At 40.1% G+C, this 19,984-nt stretch overlaps 1 protein-coding gene and 1 long non-coding RNA gene across 5 annotated transcripts in view; one reads left to right on the forward strand and one right to left on the reverse strand.

The window, feature by feature from the left end:
• Positions 1 to 348: 348 nt before the first annotated feature.
• CPEB4 (cytoplasmic polyadenylation element binding protein 4) overlaps positions 349 to 19,984 on the forward strand; it is a 53,396-nt gene continuing 33,760 nt past the window's right edge. The window contains exons 1-4 of one of the 4 annotated variants that reach the window (XM_082213486.1): positions 349 to 851; positions 1,215 to 1,573; positions 2,118 to 3,269; positions 16,218 to 16,299. In XM_082213486.1, coding sequence (XP_082069612.1) covers positions 2,145 to 3,269; positions 16,218 to 16,299 — 1,207 coding nt within the window. In that variant the 5' untranslated portion in view covers positions 349 to 851; positions 1,215 to 1,573; positions 2,118 to 2,144. Of the gene's footprint in view, positions 852 to 1,214; positions 3,270 to 16,217; positions 16,300 to 19,984 lie in introns of all 4 variants that reach the window. The other 3 variants (XM_082213485.1, XM_082213487.1, XM_082213488.1) reach the window with 3 other exon arrangements.
• Positions 17,796 to 19,422, reverse strand: LOC309527058. Its single transcript, XR_014217088.1, has 2 exons — positions 19,023 to 19,422; positions 17,796 to 18,954 (listed from the first exon to the last, which is right to left on the reverse strand). It is a non-coding gene; the product is annotated as an uncharacterized lncRNA (long non-coding RNA).

The following is a 19,984-nucleotide window of genomic DNA, read 5'->3' on the forward strand; positions in this document are numbered from 1 at the left end:
TGAGCCCTTTAACCAATGATAAAACCTTAACATCTGCCATATTCAAAAATGGCTGTTTAAGCGAGGCCAACTATAATTTCACCTGTCACGGGAGTTTCCCCGACCTAAACCAACATGTCCGCCTTGGTTCTCTCTGAGGAAAAGAAAATTGCCCAAAACAAAGATGGCCACCGCGCCGAACAATTTCTGCCCTCATCCAAAAGGGCTGCCGACTCCCGCAGTCCCTCTTTTGGCTTAGGGAGAGGCGGCCTAGCGGCTGAGGAGAGGGAGGGGCGTGGCCGCTGCCAGAGAGAGGGAGAGATGGGGGGGAAAGAGGCGTGGCTTCTCTGAACCGGAAGTGCCGCGCTGCCTGTCTCCAGCTGGTTGTCATTTCGATCGGAGGCTCGGTCCTGTGGAGACGACGACGACGACGGTGGCGGCGGCGGCGGCTGAGGCGGCCGGGCCGGAGTGGCGAACCGGCGGAACGACAGAGTAGCCCAGCGCCTCGTGACTAAACAGGAGCCCCCCGGTCCTTCCGCCCGAGAAACAGTTGTGTTACATGAGGGGAAAAGAACGACGCCGGGAGGAGCCGAGGCGGAGGAGAAGCAGCCTCAGCAGCAGCCGCCGCAGCCCCGGAGCATCAGCAGCGGGAGGAAAGGCAGGACCCCTGGGAGCCGCCACCGCCGCCTCCCTCGCCGCCTCCTCCTCCACCCTCCGGAGCCAGGCTTGATATCGCCCCTCCCTGCTCTTTCGCCACCCAGCGATCCTCGTGACCCTCCCTCCCTTGAGAAACCGGCTCCCATGGGGGAGAGAGGAGCCCGGCCCCCCGCCAGCGCCATCCCCTCCCCGCCGGAGACTGCGCCCCTCCTGAGGTAAAAGTCCTTCTGCGGGGGTGGGGGTGAAATCCCTGCTCTCTTTCATTCTCCCCCCCCCTTCCGAGGGAGCAAGGGCGGCATCAGCCCTATATTTTCCTCCTCACCTTCCCCCACCTTCGAAAGAGGTTCGTCTCTCTTCTCTCCAACCCCCCCCCCCCGCTTTCTAAATATTCTCAGTCCAAGGATCTGAGCCCGATCTCTCCCCCCCCCCCGCTGTCGCACAATAAATTATTCTGCTGATGGCTTTAAAATGCCTAAACCCTGCTTGCCAGATATACTTATTTCAACCCCCCACCCCGCCCCCGCCCCCTCCAAACACTTGACTGCTGATTTTTCTGAGGTGAAATTTTTCCTCTGCAGGCAGCCAGGATTCATCTGAAGGACACACAAATATCGGATCATAATAGGAAGCGAGCTCGGAAAAGCAGCAACCAGGAACCCACCCAACCAGCGGCAGCAACAACAAGAATCCACCCTCCTCCTGCACAACTCAGTCCGTACACATACACACAACACGCAGTGAATGCAGATATCTAGAGATTAAAACAGGAACAAATCCTCGCACCCTCCCCTGCTTTATATGGAAAGGACTTGTCAGAAGGGCATCCGCATAGAGCATATTATACATATAGTCCGACAAGGCAAAGGCAGTAGCAGCACAGGTTGGGGGGGCGGGGAAAGCTCTCCTGTACAACTTGCTCCACCATTGAAATCTTGAGGTAAAAATTTCAGATTTTTAGCAGCAAAGACTGTTAGAATAGAACACAGATATATATTAGATTATATAGAATTTATTAAATTATTCCAGATTTAAATATATTTTTGGAGCTGTGAAGGAGTGAGGAGCACCAGATGTCATGGTATTGTTTCCATTAACGTGTACATGGGCAGGTTGAAGCGGCTGTTAAGGCAAAAAAGTTTTTTAAAAATCTTTTTAAAAAAGAATTCCCAGGAGCTTTCTTTCATCCCCACTTCATTCTTGTGCATTTCCTTTTAGAAAAAAAGGAAACCTCTTATTTTGTTAACCAAAGATTTACTTTCTATTCCTTCTGGATATCTGAAGGAAGTGAACACAAGTCTATCCATGTCAATATTTTAAGTGATCTCATTAATAAGATTCCAGGAATAATATCCAAATCAGATATCTCAAGTGGGTAGGTGGGAAAGAAGGGGGAGGTGAAAGATCTGTAGTAATTTTCAATTACCTTGCTTTAGTAGAAGAACAAAAACATTTTAAAGTTTTGTTTTGTTTTTTCTTTCCAGGCGGAATTAAAATCCTAAATAAAATAAATGGGGGATTACGGGTTTGGCGTGTTAGTGCAAAACAACACCGGGAATAAGTCAGCTTTTCCAGTCAGATTTCATCCACATCTGCAGCCTCCGCACCACCATCAAAATGCAACCCCCAGCCCCGCTGCTTTTATAAATAACACAGCTGCCAATGGCAGTAGTGCTGGGTCAGCTTGGCTCTTTCCTGCTCCAGCTGCCCATAACATTCAGGATGAGATTCTGGGGTCTGAAAAATCTAAAACTCAGCAACAGGAAAAGCAAGACTCCCTAGAAAAACAGCAGCTTTCCCCTAGTCAAAGTCAGGAAGCAGGCATGCTGCCTGAATCAGAGAAATCTAAATCTGAAGAAAACCAGGGGGATAATTCTTCTGAGAACGGCAATGGGAAGGAGAAAATAAGAATAGAATCGCCAGTGTTAACAGGATTTGATTATCAAGAGGCTACAGGGCTGGGTACTTCAAGCCAGCCCTTGACATCTACAGCATCTTCTCTGACTGGTTTCAGTAACTGGTCAGCAGCTATAGCTCCTTCTTCTTCAACAATAATCAATGAAGATGCGAGTTTCTTCCATCAGGGAGGGGTTCCTCCTGCTTCAGCTAATAATGGTGCTCTGCTGTTTCAGAATTTTCCACATCATGTCAGTCCTGGCTTTGGGGGTAGTTTTTCCCCTCAGATTGGACCCCTCTCTCAGCACCACCCTCATCACCCCCATTTTCAGCATCATCACAATCAGCATCAACAACAGAGAAGGTCTCCTGCAAGCCCTCATCCACCTCCATTTACGCATAGAAATGCTGCTTTTAATCAACTGCCTCATCTTGCTAATAATCTTAACAAACCACCTTCTCCATGGAGCAGCTACCAAAGCCCATCACCTACACCGTCTTCTTCATGGAGTCCCGGTGGCGGTGGTGGATATGGTGGGTGGGGAGGGTCCCAAGGGCGAGACCATCGCAGGGGACTGAATGGAGGAATCACACCCCTGAACTCCATCTCACCCCTGAAGAAGAATTTCCCAAGTAATCATATCCAGTTGCAGAAGTATGCACGGCCCAGCTCCGCTTTTGCTCCGAAATCTTGGATGGAAGACAGTTTGAACAGAGCTGACAATATCTTTCCTTTTCAGGTGAGATTATTCTAATAATACTAAATAGAATATTCATAAATGTGTTAAATGGTTGCAGAAATAGCAAGACTCTGTTGTTTTTGCATGGTTTCTATTATTAGAGCTGAGGACTTAATTTTAAAAATACACCTCTTGTATATAGTTTATCCTTTGACATTTCAGGCTTCATGATTGCTCATCTCTGAATCATGAATGTTCTGTATAGTGTTTGTCAGAGAAGTAACTATAGCCTGATAGTGCATCTGTTATATAGGTAGTTTGCTGTCAAGTTAATGCACCTGATCAATAAAACAGTTGCAAGAGTGATTATTGAAATAATTCTTTTGTGGGGTGGATAAGTCCTAAAAAAACTGAGCAGCTGAAATGGAATCCCCCCCTTTTTTACCATATGGCAATAGCATTATGTTTTCAGTACACAAGTATTGGATCCTAAAACTGGACTATCGGAAAATATGCCTATGGCTTTGTGAAATTTCTCCTTTCAATAGGAATGCATCTGTTAAAAAAAAAAAATAGTCCACTGGGATTTACAGTTTTCTTACAAAATGTTGAGCTGATCTCCTCCAGCAAGGGTAATAGATTTTGGTAGATTATAAGTCATTACTAAAAATAGATATAGACTCGCTTCAGACATTGGCCTATGCTGTTCAAATGAGGGCATATGTTATCAGGAAAGAGGCTGTGTGCTTAAAATGTATTGGGAATTTGTCTCCAGTTTCTGAAGGTTAATTACTATTAAAAACAGCCAGCCATGTAATCAGTGAAAATCTGGACAATGGCAATTTTATTTTTTATTTTGTAATTTGTGATTAAGCTTGATGGGTTTAATTTTTTCTATAAAGAGGATTTTGAAACCTAAGGAATCATGAGTGGTGTGTGAAAAAGCAAAGATTGCAAAATTTTTGTTGCATTTCTAAGCATTGTATAAGCAAAAAACATGGTGTGACCTAGTTTTGTTGTAATTTGGGATAGGAAAACCGGTACATCAGAAGAAACCTATACTTGACTTAAATACAGTCTTAAAGATCTAAATATATTTTATAATCTAGTTATACTGCACAGAGAAGTGGAAGTTCTTGTATTATCTTGCATGCAGTTCTCTGGTAAAAGTACTATCATTAATGAGACTTTTTAGTTCATGCTGTATAGCCAGAAGTCTTGAAATAATTTTTCAGACTGGAAGTGTATAAAAGGCTCGTGTAGAAGACCAAATTTAACCTTGGAAACCATTAGCACTAGCACTGTCACTGCAGCAAGCTCTGACTTCCTGTTTAATTCATTCTGTACCGTGACAACGTAGCTACACTGTGACAGAATAAGACCGTGTCCTTACTCCTGTAGTTAAGGCCTCAAATCTATGAATGTCAGAGATGGAAATTTTCTGTTGGTGTACTGGCACACCATTTTTGGGTTGCTGCTCTTGGGGCTATGGTCTGTATCTTGACACATGCTTTTCTTATATTGTATTGTGGTCAAAAATAATTTGTAGCAGTAGGTTGTTGTCTGTTTACTTAAGCAGTAAACAGAAGGCCATGGCAAGACCAAGTCTGATGTTTTCTTGTGCCTAGCAAAAGAAAGGTATTTTAATGAATTGGTTTCCAGTTTGTCACTGGTTGAGTTCTGTGATGAGCAAGACAAGAGCAGGACTTCAAAAGAAGAACCTAGCACTCAAGCAAATCCTCTTATGAATTTTAAAATAATCTTGGACATTTACCTTTTCTAGTATAAAATCCATAATGCTTTTTTCTTTGCACAAATAACTAAAAAATAAATGAGTTGGCCCTCATTGTTCAAGTAAGCATGCAAGGTATATGCAATTCAAAACAAAATGTGCAATATAAAGTGTGTTTGCAAAGCTTTACATAAATGAAAGGCCCTAAATGCATCAAATCAGGGCTGTCTCTGGACCTATAATTGCCAGAATCTTCTTGGGCCCATGTTTAGTATCACTACACACAAACTATCTTGGCAGCTGTAACAAAATGGCTTAAATAGATGGCAGTGTTACTTGATCGTGACTAACCCATTCACTGGGTGACCTCTTGCTATTTTAACATATCCATACACAAGTAGCTTCCTAATATAAGTCGGCTCTTCTATAAAGAGGGGTTTTGCAATGTTTATATAAATATAATAAGTGCAGAATCTCTTTTTAGTCTCATCTGAATGCCTTTTGAAATACAAAATTCATATCCTTGAGGGATTTTCTCTTATAGCGAAAGATCCTCTGTTAGAAGTACAGAGCTGGCTTTCTTTCTGAAGGATGTTGGCTTTAATGTTTATGTAGATATTTTACAAGAATATAGTTTAATTATATATATTCACATATGCTGCAGTTCATTATGACATTATGTATAAATCTAGGGTACTGTAAACAGGAGGATGGTAACTGGCTGTTAACATGCACTCTGGATAATAGTCCAGTAGTCAGAGTGTTAGACTCGGGTCTCTTCATTATAAGCACATAGGCCTAAATTCTTCTGTCACAAATTAGAAATAAGGATCTGATGCTTTAAGGGCACTTGAGAACAAAACAAATTCTACCCACCTTGAACAGTATAGCAGTACATAAGGACCAAGTGCTTGACTGTTGATATTAATGTGATGCCAAAATGTATGTCCGGTGACATAATCCAGTCCTGTCCCTAGTAACAGCTGTTGGCACTGCTGCATCACTGTTTTCCTGGATGGGATGCTGCATTGCTGTATGAGAGTACTGTGCTGCTGGGGAGGAGATCGGAACACAACCAGTTCCACAATGCAGCATTTTTGAACTTTGGAGGGATTCCTGGAAGTGTGAAAGCTCATACAATGTATGCAACTAATTATGATTCTTGGGGATATCCCTGGTTGGATATCAAGGATATCCCTAGTGCCATCTTATTAGGGTAGGACGCCATTATGCCTGCAGCAGTGTAAAGCAACGTTTGGTCTGCTTCAGCTGAAGCGGACCTATAGACTCGGGTTGCAAATAAATGTGCCCAGACACTTTAAAGCAGATATGCAGGTTATTTCTCAGCTATAGCCAGTACCAATTCTGCCCTAATGAATAGATACGCAGGCCGGGGGGGGGGGGAGGGCGGGTAGCAGCTGGACGTGGATGGGCTGGCTTCCCTGCTTGTCTATCTGCCCACATGGTGGTGGTTAAAGGTCTGTAAAATAGTGTGAATTGTCCTTCTGTGGTTTCTCAACCAAAAAAAACAACATAGAGCAATATGAGCTGTGCTTGTGGCTCCCTGTTATCTTAGTTCTGGTCTCTAAAGACACAAAGGGAGAAGAAAGCTGCACACAGAGCCAGTGTAACCTGCAGTGCAGTTTGAATCCAGAAATGCAGCACAGAGAAATAGAGTGAGTACATGTGGCTCTCTCCCTTTTGCCAGCAGTCTTTTAAACTATAAAGGGTATGCATGCATTTGACATGCCAGTGCATAGTATTTCTGGCCTGGTAGAATGGGAGATTACTTGTGGCAATGGGAGATTACTTACGTTGTTAGGCCTGCTGCAAATGCTGGAGCTTGGTCTTGCAAAAACACAGTGGTGGATAATAGACAGAAAGGTAAGTGATCGCTCCGTATTTGTTTGTAAGCATGCTGTAAAAGCAAAAACATCATTATGGTTGTAGAAATAACGTCCTGGCTAGAATAATGTTGACTAGATTCTGTAATATGACCTGCTTGTAATTCTCAAAATACAATGCAGCTGTCAATGCAATATACTTTTACTGAGAAAATGTATGCAAAGCACTTTGACCATTTGAAAATGCTAGATAAACCATGTGAGAAAGCAGGATATTATTAATAATATAATACTACATGCCATCTCTTTGCGATATTTCCTTTTTTAAGAAAGGCACAAAAGATCATACCATTTAGCAGAAAATGGAGGCTGAGTGATTCAACTAAAGATTAATTTTCACATTGATTTAAAAACTTTTTAAAATCCTGTGAGTGTAGTGTTAGCTTATTATTCATTGAAGAATAATAAGTTATTCTTAAATAGAACTTTATCTTGCATAATAAGGCAACTATTTGGACATCTGAGGAAAAAGTTGGCAATGATGCGTTATTTTTTGGATGTTCCACTGAACTAAGTGGCGCTTATTTCTGAGTATAAGATTGCACTCCTGGTGTCTTATTGTCTTTTAAAGATCTCATTGTCTTATTTTCCATTGTGTCACTGTTTGAAGTCAGCAGTATAATAGACTTGGTCATAGCAACTGCTTTTTGCTGATGCTCTGCCCTCATGTTTACAAATATTTTCTTCTGTATACTTCTTCATAAAAGTGGGACACCTTGCCTGTTTAGCAATAAAGAAGGTTAAGGTTGAGATAGGAAGACATATTATTGATGACAGAAAGAATGCAATTCTATATACTTAGCTTACATTAGAGCAGACTATTGAAATACCTTGAATCTATTAACTGAAAATACATCTGTTAAACATACTCACAGACTTCTTGCTGTTAAGACATTTGAAACAAAAGTTCAGATTCTGATCTTTTCCCTGGGTAACTCCACTGAAATCTGTAGGGTTGCTTTCACACAAGTAGTTTCTAAACAGCTAGCAAAGAGTTGATGGTTTTCTCCTGCTGTGGCTATTTATGATAAAATCTCATAATTTGAATCAAGAGTTGTGAAAACAGATTTAGAATTTTTATCTCATTTGGTCTTAATTTCCCTGTCCTTGAATCACTTCCTGGCATCAGGGTTTTCAAGTGGCCTTTATAAGGAAGTTTTGGAATGATTCTCATATTCATGTAAATAAACCAGTTACTCTGATGGACAGCAAGGAGCTAGGAGGAGAACAGGGGACAGCATTTGTTTTATACACTTCCCAAACAGGCCCAAATTGGATTCAGTGCATTTCACAAACAAAAAACAACTGGCTATACATGTGCAAGATTTACCTAGAACCAGACTGGGAGAACATGAACAAGTCACTCCAACTCGTAAAACTCAAAAGTTGTTCAGCAAGAGTTAGACGATTTTTGCTTAAGCAATAAAGGCTGTTGCAATATTTTCCCTCCCTCTTCTTTAATATAGCCAAAACTTCAGTGCATTTAAGAACCTCTATTTAAAATCATGTCATTGAAAGAGCTGTAGAAGGAAGGTAGAACACAGTGGTAGAGACAAGGTACCAACCATGGCGAGAGGGGCTGAAGCAATCTTTCTGCCCTGTAAAACGAAATATTTATATTCCTTTTGCTCCTCTCCTTGTTCTGCATTTTTCAGAGTGGTAGACATGAGTGAGGAAGAACCACTTATCTAGGATACCCCTTAGGTGATAAGGATTATTTAAATAATAGTTTTTAGATAAGTTTCAGAAATCCAAGACTTTTTAAATTCAGGTGTGTTTATATGCACAGGAGCAGTGCATAAAATATGATGAGTTAACATATGCTTATTCTTTAAACAATGCTTCAATTAAATTGCTTACATCATCAGCAAACATTGTTACTGAAGCCTTAATCTTCAAAGAACTCTCACTTTAAAAGGCACACCACAGCCTTTGCTACAAGCAAGTTTGTCACACCCAGACAGGCTTTTGATTCTACAGTGTTTGGCATTCATGTTGGCAATTTATGGATTAGATTGCCTCACCCTGGGAAACACAATATAGAAACATTCAGCAGTAACTCTCAGGTGATATGGGTGCAAACTCTGATACATTGTGATCCTTAGTCTGTGTGTATGCATGTTCTACCTAGTAAGAGTAGAATGAAATCGAACAAGCATAGGGACGCCATATGGTGCAAGGGGTTACAGAAAAAGTAGATGTCATAATTTTATGTTCTTCTTGCACCACTGAATTTTTATGCAACTGCAGAACTTAGTGCCCCTGCTTGAATTACAGGGGTCCAGAATCCTTACTGTATGTGACATCCTAATAGTGACTATTTTAAAAAAAAAACTTTTGGAGACATTATTTGTCTATTTGGCTAAAAGTGGAGTGGATTTCATTAAGGGCCGCCCAACCCTCCCATCAAATGAGCACTGGAAGGGATCTCCCATTTTAAGTATTGCTGTGCTTGTGGAACACAGATGATGACAGGTTTAGTTTTGAAAGTGCATGCACTCTGCCTGAATCCAGAACAAGATTTCACTGCCTACTGCAGGAAAAATTGCTGAAGTTCTAAAGTTGTGTTTGCACCAAAGCTTCTTGAAAGCAGAGATGTGCCATAATTATTTGTGACTCTTATTTCTAATATGTTCAAGAGTATCACAATGCATGCTCTGTATGCAGCAAACCTCAAGAGTATGAAGTCTTTAATAGTGCTTTCAGGTTTTTTCTCTTTTAAAGAGAGCCTTTCTGTCGTCTGAAGTATGATTCAAGCTGGTGTGTGTGTCTGTATACGCATGCGTGCGCACACCCACACAATTTTATAATGGAAATTATGGATTGGTACCAGTGTGTGGAGCAAGAACTCCTGCAAATTTGGCTCAGTTGTGCAATCTCTGCATTAAAATATGTCCCCTTGTCCTTTTGGAGGCTGATAAGCAATGGCACATGTTTCAAAATGATTTTAACCTTGAGGAACGACACCAACCATTTTTTTCTCTTTCAAATGAAGTTATAGCACAGTGCAGAATATTAACTGACATCCTTTAGTGTATATTAAGCAAATATCTGCTGATTACTACCATCAGTGTTTACTTTTACAAAAATCTTTTTTAAACCGTGAGGTTTAATTAATTACTTAGATGTGTCTTGCATCTTGACTAAATGTACAAAATGCATGATGATACTGGTATGTCTCTGAGAAACAGCTGCTATTTCCTTATCAGTTGACAGCCTTCTATTCTTTAGTGGTAGAAAGCAGTTATTTAGTAATGTAATCTTTATTAGTCAGGCTCTTATTAGCACAATTACTTGCTTGTTCTTTGTAGACTTTCCAATTCAGTATCCTCTGAACCACCTGTTAAAGCAAAACTACAGATACATTATAGCAAACTGCAGTAAATAAACACAAGTGATCATGCTTTATTGTGCTGCTGGTCACCTGTTTACTTATTTATTATGCCCATATAGTCATCAGATTTGATTAAATCATTCATATAGGTATTTTGAGGTTAGCACAGTGACTTGATGTGGTGTCCAATGGGATATTGGCGGAGGGCAATGGCTGTTGTTTTCATTCCCCCCAATAGAGCCAATTTGTGTTTATTTTAAAGGGAAGCTATGCAACCACTCCTCATATTTGACAAATATTGCATCTGTTTTTGTACTTCCCCATCCACACCAGAATACAAACAACCCCAGAAGAAATGGTCCTTTGGCTGGAGAAAACTGGCTCAGTTTCCAGGGGACATGGGCAAGAGCACATTGTTCCTATTATATAGAAAAAGAAGTAAGAGCCATGTTGTATAGTAGCCCTCTTGGACTGTACCACTTCAGAATGAACACGCGAAGCTCTGCATTGGCATATTAAGCCCTGTCTACTCCAGCTAGCAGCAGCTCTCCTAGGGTTAAAAAAATTGGTGCCCTACCCCTGAGCACCCCTCCCACAATGAAGCAAACATTTGCTTCACAGAGATAAATGGATTTTGTTTTTGTGTTAAAACGTGAGACAAAAAGTAGAATTTCAACTGACTTGCACATCTCCTTTTAACAGCATGTTGCAGTGGGGGAAACCACTCTTAAGGTTACTCCTGGACACCCAAGTTTTTAAGAGAACAGTGCTTAACAAACACAAGGGAAAATATCCCAAAATGAAAACCTACTTCTATTTAAGAGTTGGGGTTGATTCTTTGTTTCTTCTTTGTACCCTTAGTGGTTGATTTTGGTTTTTATTTTTATTTTGGGGTTTTTTTTTTATTCCTTAGTTGTAACTCTAGTGAAACTGCTTGATAGCCTGTTAACATGATTAAGCATGGTTTTGCCAAAGCACAAATCATTTTCTGAGCTAGGCATGGGACAAGTGGAAGTATGGACAAGCTTTAGGCTCCTAGTTGCATGCTTATCAGTTGTCTTCAGACATACTCCTTCTGAACTAGCAGAAAGTATGACCACCCACTCTGCATATGGATGGACCCATCCTTTGCAAGTGTGAAGCAACTTTTCTTGAATTGGGTAGCAGGGACATACTATATTCTATTTCTTCTTGGCCATAAGGCATGTTTTATTTCAGAACTGTGCATATGGCAGCTTAATGCATTTTTCCTATAAAGCTATCCTGTCTTAAATTTCAAGATATTGATTAAATATGAAGAATCCTCCTGGAAAGATGTGAAGTGATCTGTCTATACAGAATGTTAAGAAATTGTTATGGAAGAATACCAGTAACTATAGACATGTCAGCCTCCCTTTGACAAGAAAAGAAAATAGGTTGAGATCTTCCTAGAGGTGGGAGGTGGCAGAATAGTTCAGAATATGATGAGATTATGTGCTTTAAATTAAATAAGAAGGAACAGTGTGAAGTCAAAAGTCTGTAAAAATAGACAGTGCCCTATTAGTTCCTGTAAGTCATGTAGAGGGAACCTGCACAGCACCTATCTTCCTACCCAGTCATTGTATCCATATGTAAGTTAGGTTTGGTGAAAGGCTGCTGAGTTAATCTCATAGGAATTTCTTGTATCTCCTAAGAATGGTCAGACTCTCATTGGTTTTTAAGCATATGTCTGCTGAAACAGGATGTAAAAAATGCTCACTTGTCAAAGCTATGCTTTCCTGGATCTCCCTGTGTTTTTACACAGTGACTTGAATGTCTTTATAACTTTTCTTGATACATGAATGCAGATACTGTTGCAAGATGTGGCAGGTCTAAAACTGGCATCACACCTACTTGATGCTCACAACTCATTAATTATGACAACTGGATGACTAATTCCAAAGAGTTTCAAACCTTTCCTTAATGTTCTGTTCTAATGCTTGATGTTCAAAATTAAATAGGTATTTTTTTACACAATCACATGAGTTTTGGCTGGTGCAGAAACTTGCAAGTGCTGTCAGTTTGAATAGTATTGTCAGTACCCTGCTTATATTAAATGGGAGGATAATGTCTGTCTCAGCCATGAGCTCTGCTGACCCATAGCAGAACCCATGAGTGCTCCACCGTACTTAGCATAAATGATAAGAGTAAGTAGCGTTCTAACTAAAATGGAAAATGAACATTTTAAAAATGTTCTTAAAAATTATGCATTGCCTTGGAATGTGGACCATGCTTTTATAGTCTCTCTTTGTTGTTTTGTGAGATAACTTGTTGCCTTTTTTTTTTTACCATGGGTGAACTAAGGTTATCTTTCCTGGTTGAGAAGATGGAACCTGTGTAGGCTCCTCCATTTGCGTGACAGGTATTAGGGATCAATAGAGCTCTCCTCTATTTTTCACAAGTTTTTGGCTTCTTTCTGTTCCTTCTTTCTGACTTTAGAACATGCTGATCACAATCTAGCCGAAGTCCAAAACTGTACACTAAGCCACATTACCTTCTCTAATGGGAATATAAGCGTTGATGTTCCATTGGCTTGCTTTCCAGCTTTGAATTCACTTTTAAGTATGAACATATCTAAAGGAAATGACCTCCTTGTAGGTCTGTTAGGATCCTGTAATGCTAAAAATATGTTTAGCTCTATTCACCATTGGACTTTCCCAAAACTTTCCTTATACGCAATTGCAATATATTGTCCTGTGTGCATGTTTCTTCTATGGCTTTAAAAAAAAACTTTGGCATCATTGAACTTGCCCATAAAGGGCCCAGTGATTAACTTGCAAAACACAAGTTAATCTCTCTAGATAACCTGAAATATTGTATTACTTCTGGAAGCTGTTTCTATGATATGAGAGCAAAACAATGTGTGTATAAAATAAGATAAATTCTTATTACTTTAAGGTAAGCTATTTCAATCTGGGGTTACAGCCTGCTTTGGGACTGGAAACAGCCTTTATCACTTTTGTGGATTATTTACATCAGAAGATGGAAGGTGGACTGTGTTCCTGTTGGTTCCTCTGGACTTTTCAGTCACAATCAGTACCATTGACCAAGGGGGTAGGGCTTGGGTGCACTGTTAAGTAGGCTCTGCTTATTCCTTCTGAGACAGGGCTCAGAAAATGATGCTGGGGCAGCTACTGTTCCTCCCCGTGGCGAGTTGCGTGCAGGGTTCTTTCCTTGTTCTGCTTAAGCATCTACATAAAACTCTGGGTGAACGGACACAGTTGAAGTTGAAGCTGGAAATCTCCAGTTTTGAGATCTGGGTTATATAGTCATCAGTGTGCAGATACATAGACCTTTCTCATTTTCATCTGATCCTAGGGAGACAGTAAGGAAATAAGGTGGTAAGAAATTGAGAAGGATACACATTTTAAACTCGAAAACTGTGTATACTAGCAAAGCTCAGCATCAACAAGGTCTGTTGCTTCAAGCATTGACTTAACAATTTTCTTTTCATCTTTTCCCTTGTTGGGGAGTAAAGCAAGTTTTGATGGAGAATTATATTTTAAAAATATAATTCTACTATTGGATTTCTGTGCTTTTATTACTTACCTGGCCACTTGAACATGGGTGTAAGAGATGAGCTGGTATATAACTTGGCATGTGTCTACTGACTTTGGAAAATTACAGCTTGACCTCAAGGTTAGGGAGCAAAGAACTGCAAGCAGGGCTCGTGTGCATAGTTAAACAAAGCCTTGTTGCTAATCCCATGTCCAGAGTAAGTTCACAATACTTTCCTTTAGAGCAGAAACATTTTTTATTTTATTTTTTTAGGTAGGTGAATTTAAGTAGACTACCTGGGACTAATGTTATACCCATTAAAACAACAATGAGAAATTTGAAATATAAAACAGTGGGTACATCTTAGCAGGCATGCCAACTCGGGGGCGGGGGAGGTGTCTTCACCCCTCTGAATATTTGTTGGATATTGTTGAGGGGGCCTGGTGCATGTCGTACGTCATGCATGCTGCACTTTGCAGCATCAGTGGCTGGCTCCTCCAGAGTGCTCTACCTCCTCCAGATGACACAACGTTGAACTTTCTGTTTAGTTGGGTATTTGTTGTTTCGGTCAAGAGTGAACTATGAAATTACGTGCTAAGTTTTGGCTATTGTATGTGAGAAATACTTGGGAAGTGTGTTACAGATGACAACATGGTAATGTCTTCACTGCAAGTCATTGTGCCTCTGTTAAATATCTATGCAAATTCCAATGTTGGTCTCACAACACTGAATGGAATTTCAACATATGCAGTGTACTCTTGTTATCTGGAACACTAGGTAATGTGGAATACCAATATTTGAAGTAAGTAGAATTCCAAAACTTGCAGTTTTTATTGAACTGCATCTGACCAGAAACTACTGATAACTGTATAGCGCAGAGCAAATGACATTATGTACTGCACTGCTGCATTTCAAGTAAATAGATGAGCTCTTTGGGCTTTAAATGCTAAGAGGATGGTTTTGAGATTATGGTCATAAAAAGTTGTTTGTAATACTGTATTTAAAAATGCTTCAGATTTTAAAAGAATTATTTATACCTTTGTATAACATGCCGGGGGGGGGGGAATACAAGCCTCAATATATCCTATCAGTAGAGTAAAAAAATAAAAGAAAAAGATAAGAAATGTAGGAGAATAAAAATTTAGCTCAATGAGAATTTTTCCCACTTGGACTATTTCACCACTTCGTTTATATCAATATGAGTGTTTGGAAATGCATAACTAGTTATGTTTTACTCTAATTGCATAAAGAACTAAATATAATTGTTTTATGAAACTACTTTTGCTGAGGCTTGAAGTCTGTGGTTTTAAATCAGCATTTGACGTGTCAGGTTGATGAAATTTGGCAAACATGGCCTTGCATCAGACAGGGTTATATTTTTATTATTTTGTTTATTATTCACATATTGTGATTCTACTTTCCAAACAGGACTGGTGGTAGCTCTTGACTGTCTTAAATTTGCTTCAGTATATTTTGGATATTTAAACTGCATTTCCATCCCGAATGTGCTTAAGGTAGTTTACAACAACCTAACAAAACACAAAGCAAAAAATCAATGCAAGATATCAATATAATTACATACAGTGACAGCAAAACTATCCATGTTGAGACTTGAGAACTAAAATGTATTCTAAAATAAGTAAGTGTTCAGTTGACAGTTAACACCATATGATGTAGCCTTGGAGGCCTCCCAAAAAAAGGATTCCAGAGCTGCCATACTACACTGGAAAATCCCCATTTTGGGTACACGTATCTAATTATCCATGGAAAGGTAGCCTATTGGAGATCCCTAAAAGTAGTGGGATTTTATATGAGAGAAAGTGTTGTCTAAAACACACAACATATTTAAGGTCATCATTTAGTGACATCGAATTCTGAAATGCTTTTCACTAGGTCTTGATTTGCCATAAATATTGAAAAAAAATCTTTTTGGATATTTTTTTTAATATGAGGTTGTTTTGAACTGCATTATTTGTAAAATGATTTTGCCTTACTTATTGTGTACTTGATATGAGTGTATTGATCAAAATGCTGTTCACTTGTTTTTAATACTTCGTTATTGTGAGCCATTTTGAGCTCAACTTTTTTGCAAAAGTGGCATGCAAATATTAAATCAAACTAAATTGGGTTAAAGCAATCTTTATGCTACAAATGAAAAATATTTACTCAAATGATGCAGACATTATATATTCTGTATCTTGTTTCTTGGTAGGAGTACCTCTGAATTAGGTTCAGATAACCTTGACTTCCTAACTTGAAGTTACAGTACTTTTGTTTCAAAATTATTGTGCTCCAAGGGACTGATCCGGTCGGTGTATTCCCACATAACTTCAGTAAATGCTTGAGCCTCCAGTGCTTACAAACTGTTCTCCAAACCATTAATAGTTTGCTTTACTCTATCAATATAAGCTGATTCAGAGTATGTTATTAAATTGCTGCTTTAAAAAAATCTGTTTTGAAAAGGTTTCTGGGTAGTTCTTAGTAGCATTCTCTTTAAACTGGTATTTGTGTTTTACTTGCAGGATCGCACGAGAACTTTTGACATGCATTCACTGGAGAACTCGCTAATTGACATAATGAGAGCTGAAAGTGATTCACTGAAAGGTAAACTTGGATTACTCTTTTCCTGCAATAAATAATTAGGCTGACATACTTGCACAAAGTATGAAGTTCAAGTATTTATAGAATAGCTAAAGCAGTTACTTCCCCCTCCTATTTGTTAGTTTCTCCAGACTCTGGACCTCCTTTTTCTTTTGCTTCAAGTGGAAGCCGTCAGTAAAACATTTGTGTGTGCTTAATGGCCTTGGCATAATACCACTTAAAAACACAGGCCATGTTTTCCAGCATTGCTTTCTGAAGTGGCTTCAGATTAGTAACACTTTTAAAATGTGATTTAAAATTGAAGCCTTATCTGGAGATATGTAAAATGTACCTACCCTGTTTGCCTATTTTCCTCAGTATGATATTTTACAGTCTTGGGCAATCCTGTTATACCATAGATATAATGTACAAGAGTCCTTTGAATATTAGGGGTTTTGTTGGAGTACAAGGTAACCAACTGACCTAGCCCTAGAGCTGTGTATGTACTGTCTGTCTGGTAAACTGGTAGAAAATGTGAGCTAAGCATATAAGTTACAGAAGTGATTAATTTTGGTTTGGATGAAGATGCCACTCAGTGTTGTTTCATTGTGGTTCCTCTATATTGTAATACACCTACAGAACAAGATGGTGCAGAATTTGCCCCTGAATTGAAGTTTAAGGTCCATTTAACTTGGGACAGGCCAAATGCACTGGTTCCACTCCATAATTAACTTCTTTTCAATGACTCTTGGAATTATGGGAAAGGTAGTTCCCATGTTCCATCTCTGCTCCTAGGCCTGGTGATATGGGTAGCCTCTTTGACTGTGGTAACTATATTTCCCATTATATGGATTGGCTCAAGCGTTCCTAGGAACAACCAGTCCCAAGAGCAGGCTGAGGCCTCAACAATGGTAATTAGTAATTAGGGATATAGAAGTGGCCTGACTCCCCAGTGTTCAGACTTGGAGCTGATTTGAAATCTTTTAAACTCTGGCATATGTGATGACAAAATTATCTGTTGTCATTGAGCATTTTGTGCTCCTGCAGACTCCAGTTAATCTGTGCATTATGCAGAATGGATGATACTCCTAGTCCAAATTCACTGCTGAAATCTTGTAAATTCTGACAATGACACTTTGACATTGAAAACTTTGTCAGAAACATCTTAGTGGGTACACATACTGCCTACTCGGGATGTAGAGAATAAATTAATAAATGTCTGCTGTCTGACAAAATGAACAATGCTTCTATCAGCTGAAAATGGTACAGCTTGAGGAATTGATGAAGTCACATAAATAACCATTCTTCTGTTCTGAAAATGGTTTGAATCAAAACATACCTGAAATATATTACCATGGTACCTCGCAAGACGAATGCCTCGCAAGACGAAAAACGCGCAAGACGAAAGAGTTTTCCGTTTTTTGAGTCGTTCCGCAAGACGAATTTCCCTATGGGCTTGCTTCGCAAGACGAAACGTCTTGCGAGTTCTTGCGAGTTTGTTTCCTTTTTTAAAAAGCTGCTAAGCCGTTAATAGCCACTAAGCTGCTAATAGCCGCTAAGCCGCTAATAGCCGTGCTTTGCAAGACGAAAAAACCGCAAGACGAAGAGACTCGCGGAACGGATTAATTTCGTCTTGCGAGGCACCACTGTAATGTACAGCCTCCTAGAAGCAGCATGCTAAGCAATACATTTGTCTTGTTTAGGGTCAGTGCTTAAGCAATAATCTTAACTTACATGTCTTGGGGTTTTATGTGTCAGACTCCCTTATTTATTTACTTTGTCCAAGGCTTTTGCTCTAGTTCATCACTGGCCTTGGCATGGCTAGAGCAGATTTACAGCCTTCCTGGAAAGTAAATTTCTTCTATTGTCTAGGTTCCTGGTAGTAATGGAATTAACTTACCCTTTAATAGTTCTTCTTGTCACAAAGAATCCCAAAATGCTTGACACAGTGGCTACCCAGAGTTGCTTCTACCCACTTCTGGGGTGAAAGCAGTAGCTACCACTGTCACCAAACCTAAATAGCTATTCAGGGTGGAGAATAAATTAGCCAGGTGAAACATATGGGGGACCTGAGCAGCAGGTATGGTCTTTCCTCAAAGAGAAGAGAGCCAAATCCAGTTTCAGTTAGCCTCCTGTGCCATGGCCTTAAAATATGTGAAATGGAATCTTAATATATAACCATGTTGCCTCATGTGCAAGTACAAAAATGTCCTATCTTTGTAGTTAACTACCTTGCAGGCTTATACTGATATCAAGTATATAACTTACATTATGCTGGGTGGAACCAGCTTATAGAAAACGCAATTTAGCAAGTGGTGTGGTGTAACTAGGCAACTCCCATGCCTTGAACAGTAGCAACGAACATGCATTATGGTTTGATTTCAGTTACATAATACTGTTGTTGGGTTTCAGGGCCTTTCCAAGGACTGTATCTTCTGTACCTTGCTTCTTGGGAGGAGTACCTCTGAATGTGGTTCAGATAACTTTCACTTCCTCATTTGAGTATCCACAACTGGCTAATGGCCTGGTTTGCAAATAACACTAAGCCAAACCATGGTTAAACATGAATGTGTGAGCCTGTGACTACTTGTAGCAAAAATTGCAGCTTCATACCTCCTCTGGTCCTCCTGCTTCCAGGGGCAGCCCAAAGCATTTTGGTGATTGAGACTAAATGCCTTGCTGCCGCCCCCACATTTGGGGTGTGTATGCATGAGGCTCTGTAGGGCCTTTTTCTCTTTCCACTCCACTGGTGGTGGTGGTGGTGGGATGTAGGAAGGGATTTCCCCCTTGCTGAGACTCCCTGCCCTGCAGAGAACTTTCCTGCGGGCCTCATTCTGCCCCCAGGGACAGAGAGAGACCAGCAGCAAAGCAGAGTGGTGGAACTCCCCACTCTCTCCGAAACTAGGCGAGAGTGGGGTATTCCAGTGGTAGCAGAAGCAGTGGGGAGGCTGGGTGCTGCCTCTTGCATTTCTGCCACCTGAGGCAGCTGCTTCACCCTGCCTCATTTGGGTGCCTGCTTTGCCTGCTGCTACACTGCCTGGAGCTTAACCATGGTTTGGCTTAGCATTACATCTGAACCTGCGCTTGTGATTTGTCTTGCTCCAGACAAACCATAAGCTGTAACTAATGGTTTGTTTGGGTGCGGGGGGTGGGGTGGGACTTACAGCTCATGGTTTGTCTGGGGAACGCAAACCACCATGAGCCTTGATTTGGATGTGATGCCATGCCAGACCATGGCTTTGCTCCAGGATGACCAGAGGAGTGAAGTTGCTGCCATCTTTGCTGTGAATACATATATGCTTACACATTCGTCTTTAGCCATGGGTTGGTTTAGCATTACATGCAAACTGTGTCAATGTCTTACTTAACTGAATCTGTGGTCACCTTGTCATAGCAATCAGAACTGCTTGGTCTGTGAAATATTCTGTGTACTTTTAGGTGCTTCATCCTGATAAGAACTGCAGAAAAGGGACATGGTTTCCTTTTATAAATAAGTAATCTAGGTTAATTGGCCTCCAAATAGACATAATCTAAAATAGAATTGCTTTCAAGGTTCTTAACATTCCATGTATGCATTTTAGCTATTTAATGTAAAATATTTATTATAGTTCAGTTGTGCTATTTTGTCATTGCACGCTTTTAAGAGGCTATTTACTGTAATTCTTCATAGGTTTTTTTTTTAATAAACATCCCCAAAAGCTGTAAGATG

Source organism: Podarcis vaucheri (genome assembly GCF_965113315.1).
Source record: "Podarcis vaucheri genome assembly, chromosome: 2".
NCBI lineage: Eukaryota > Metazoa > Chordata > Lepidosauria > Squamata > Lacertidae > Podarcis > Podarcis vaucheri.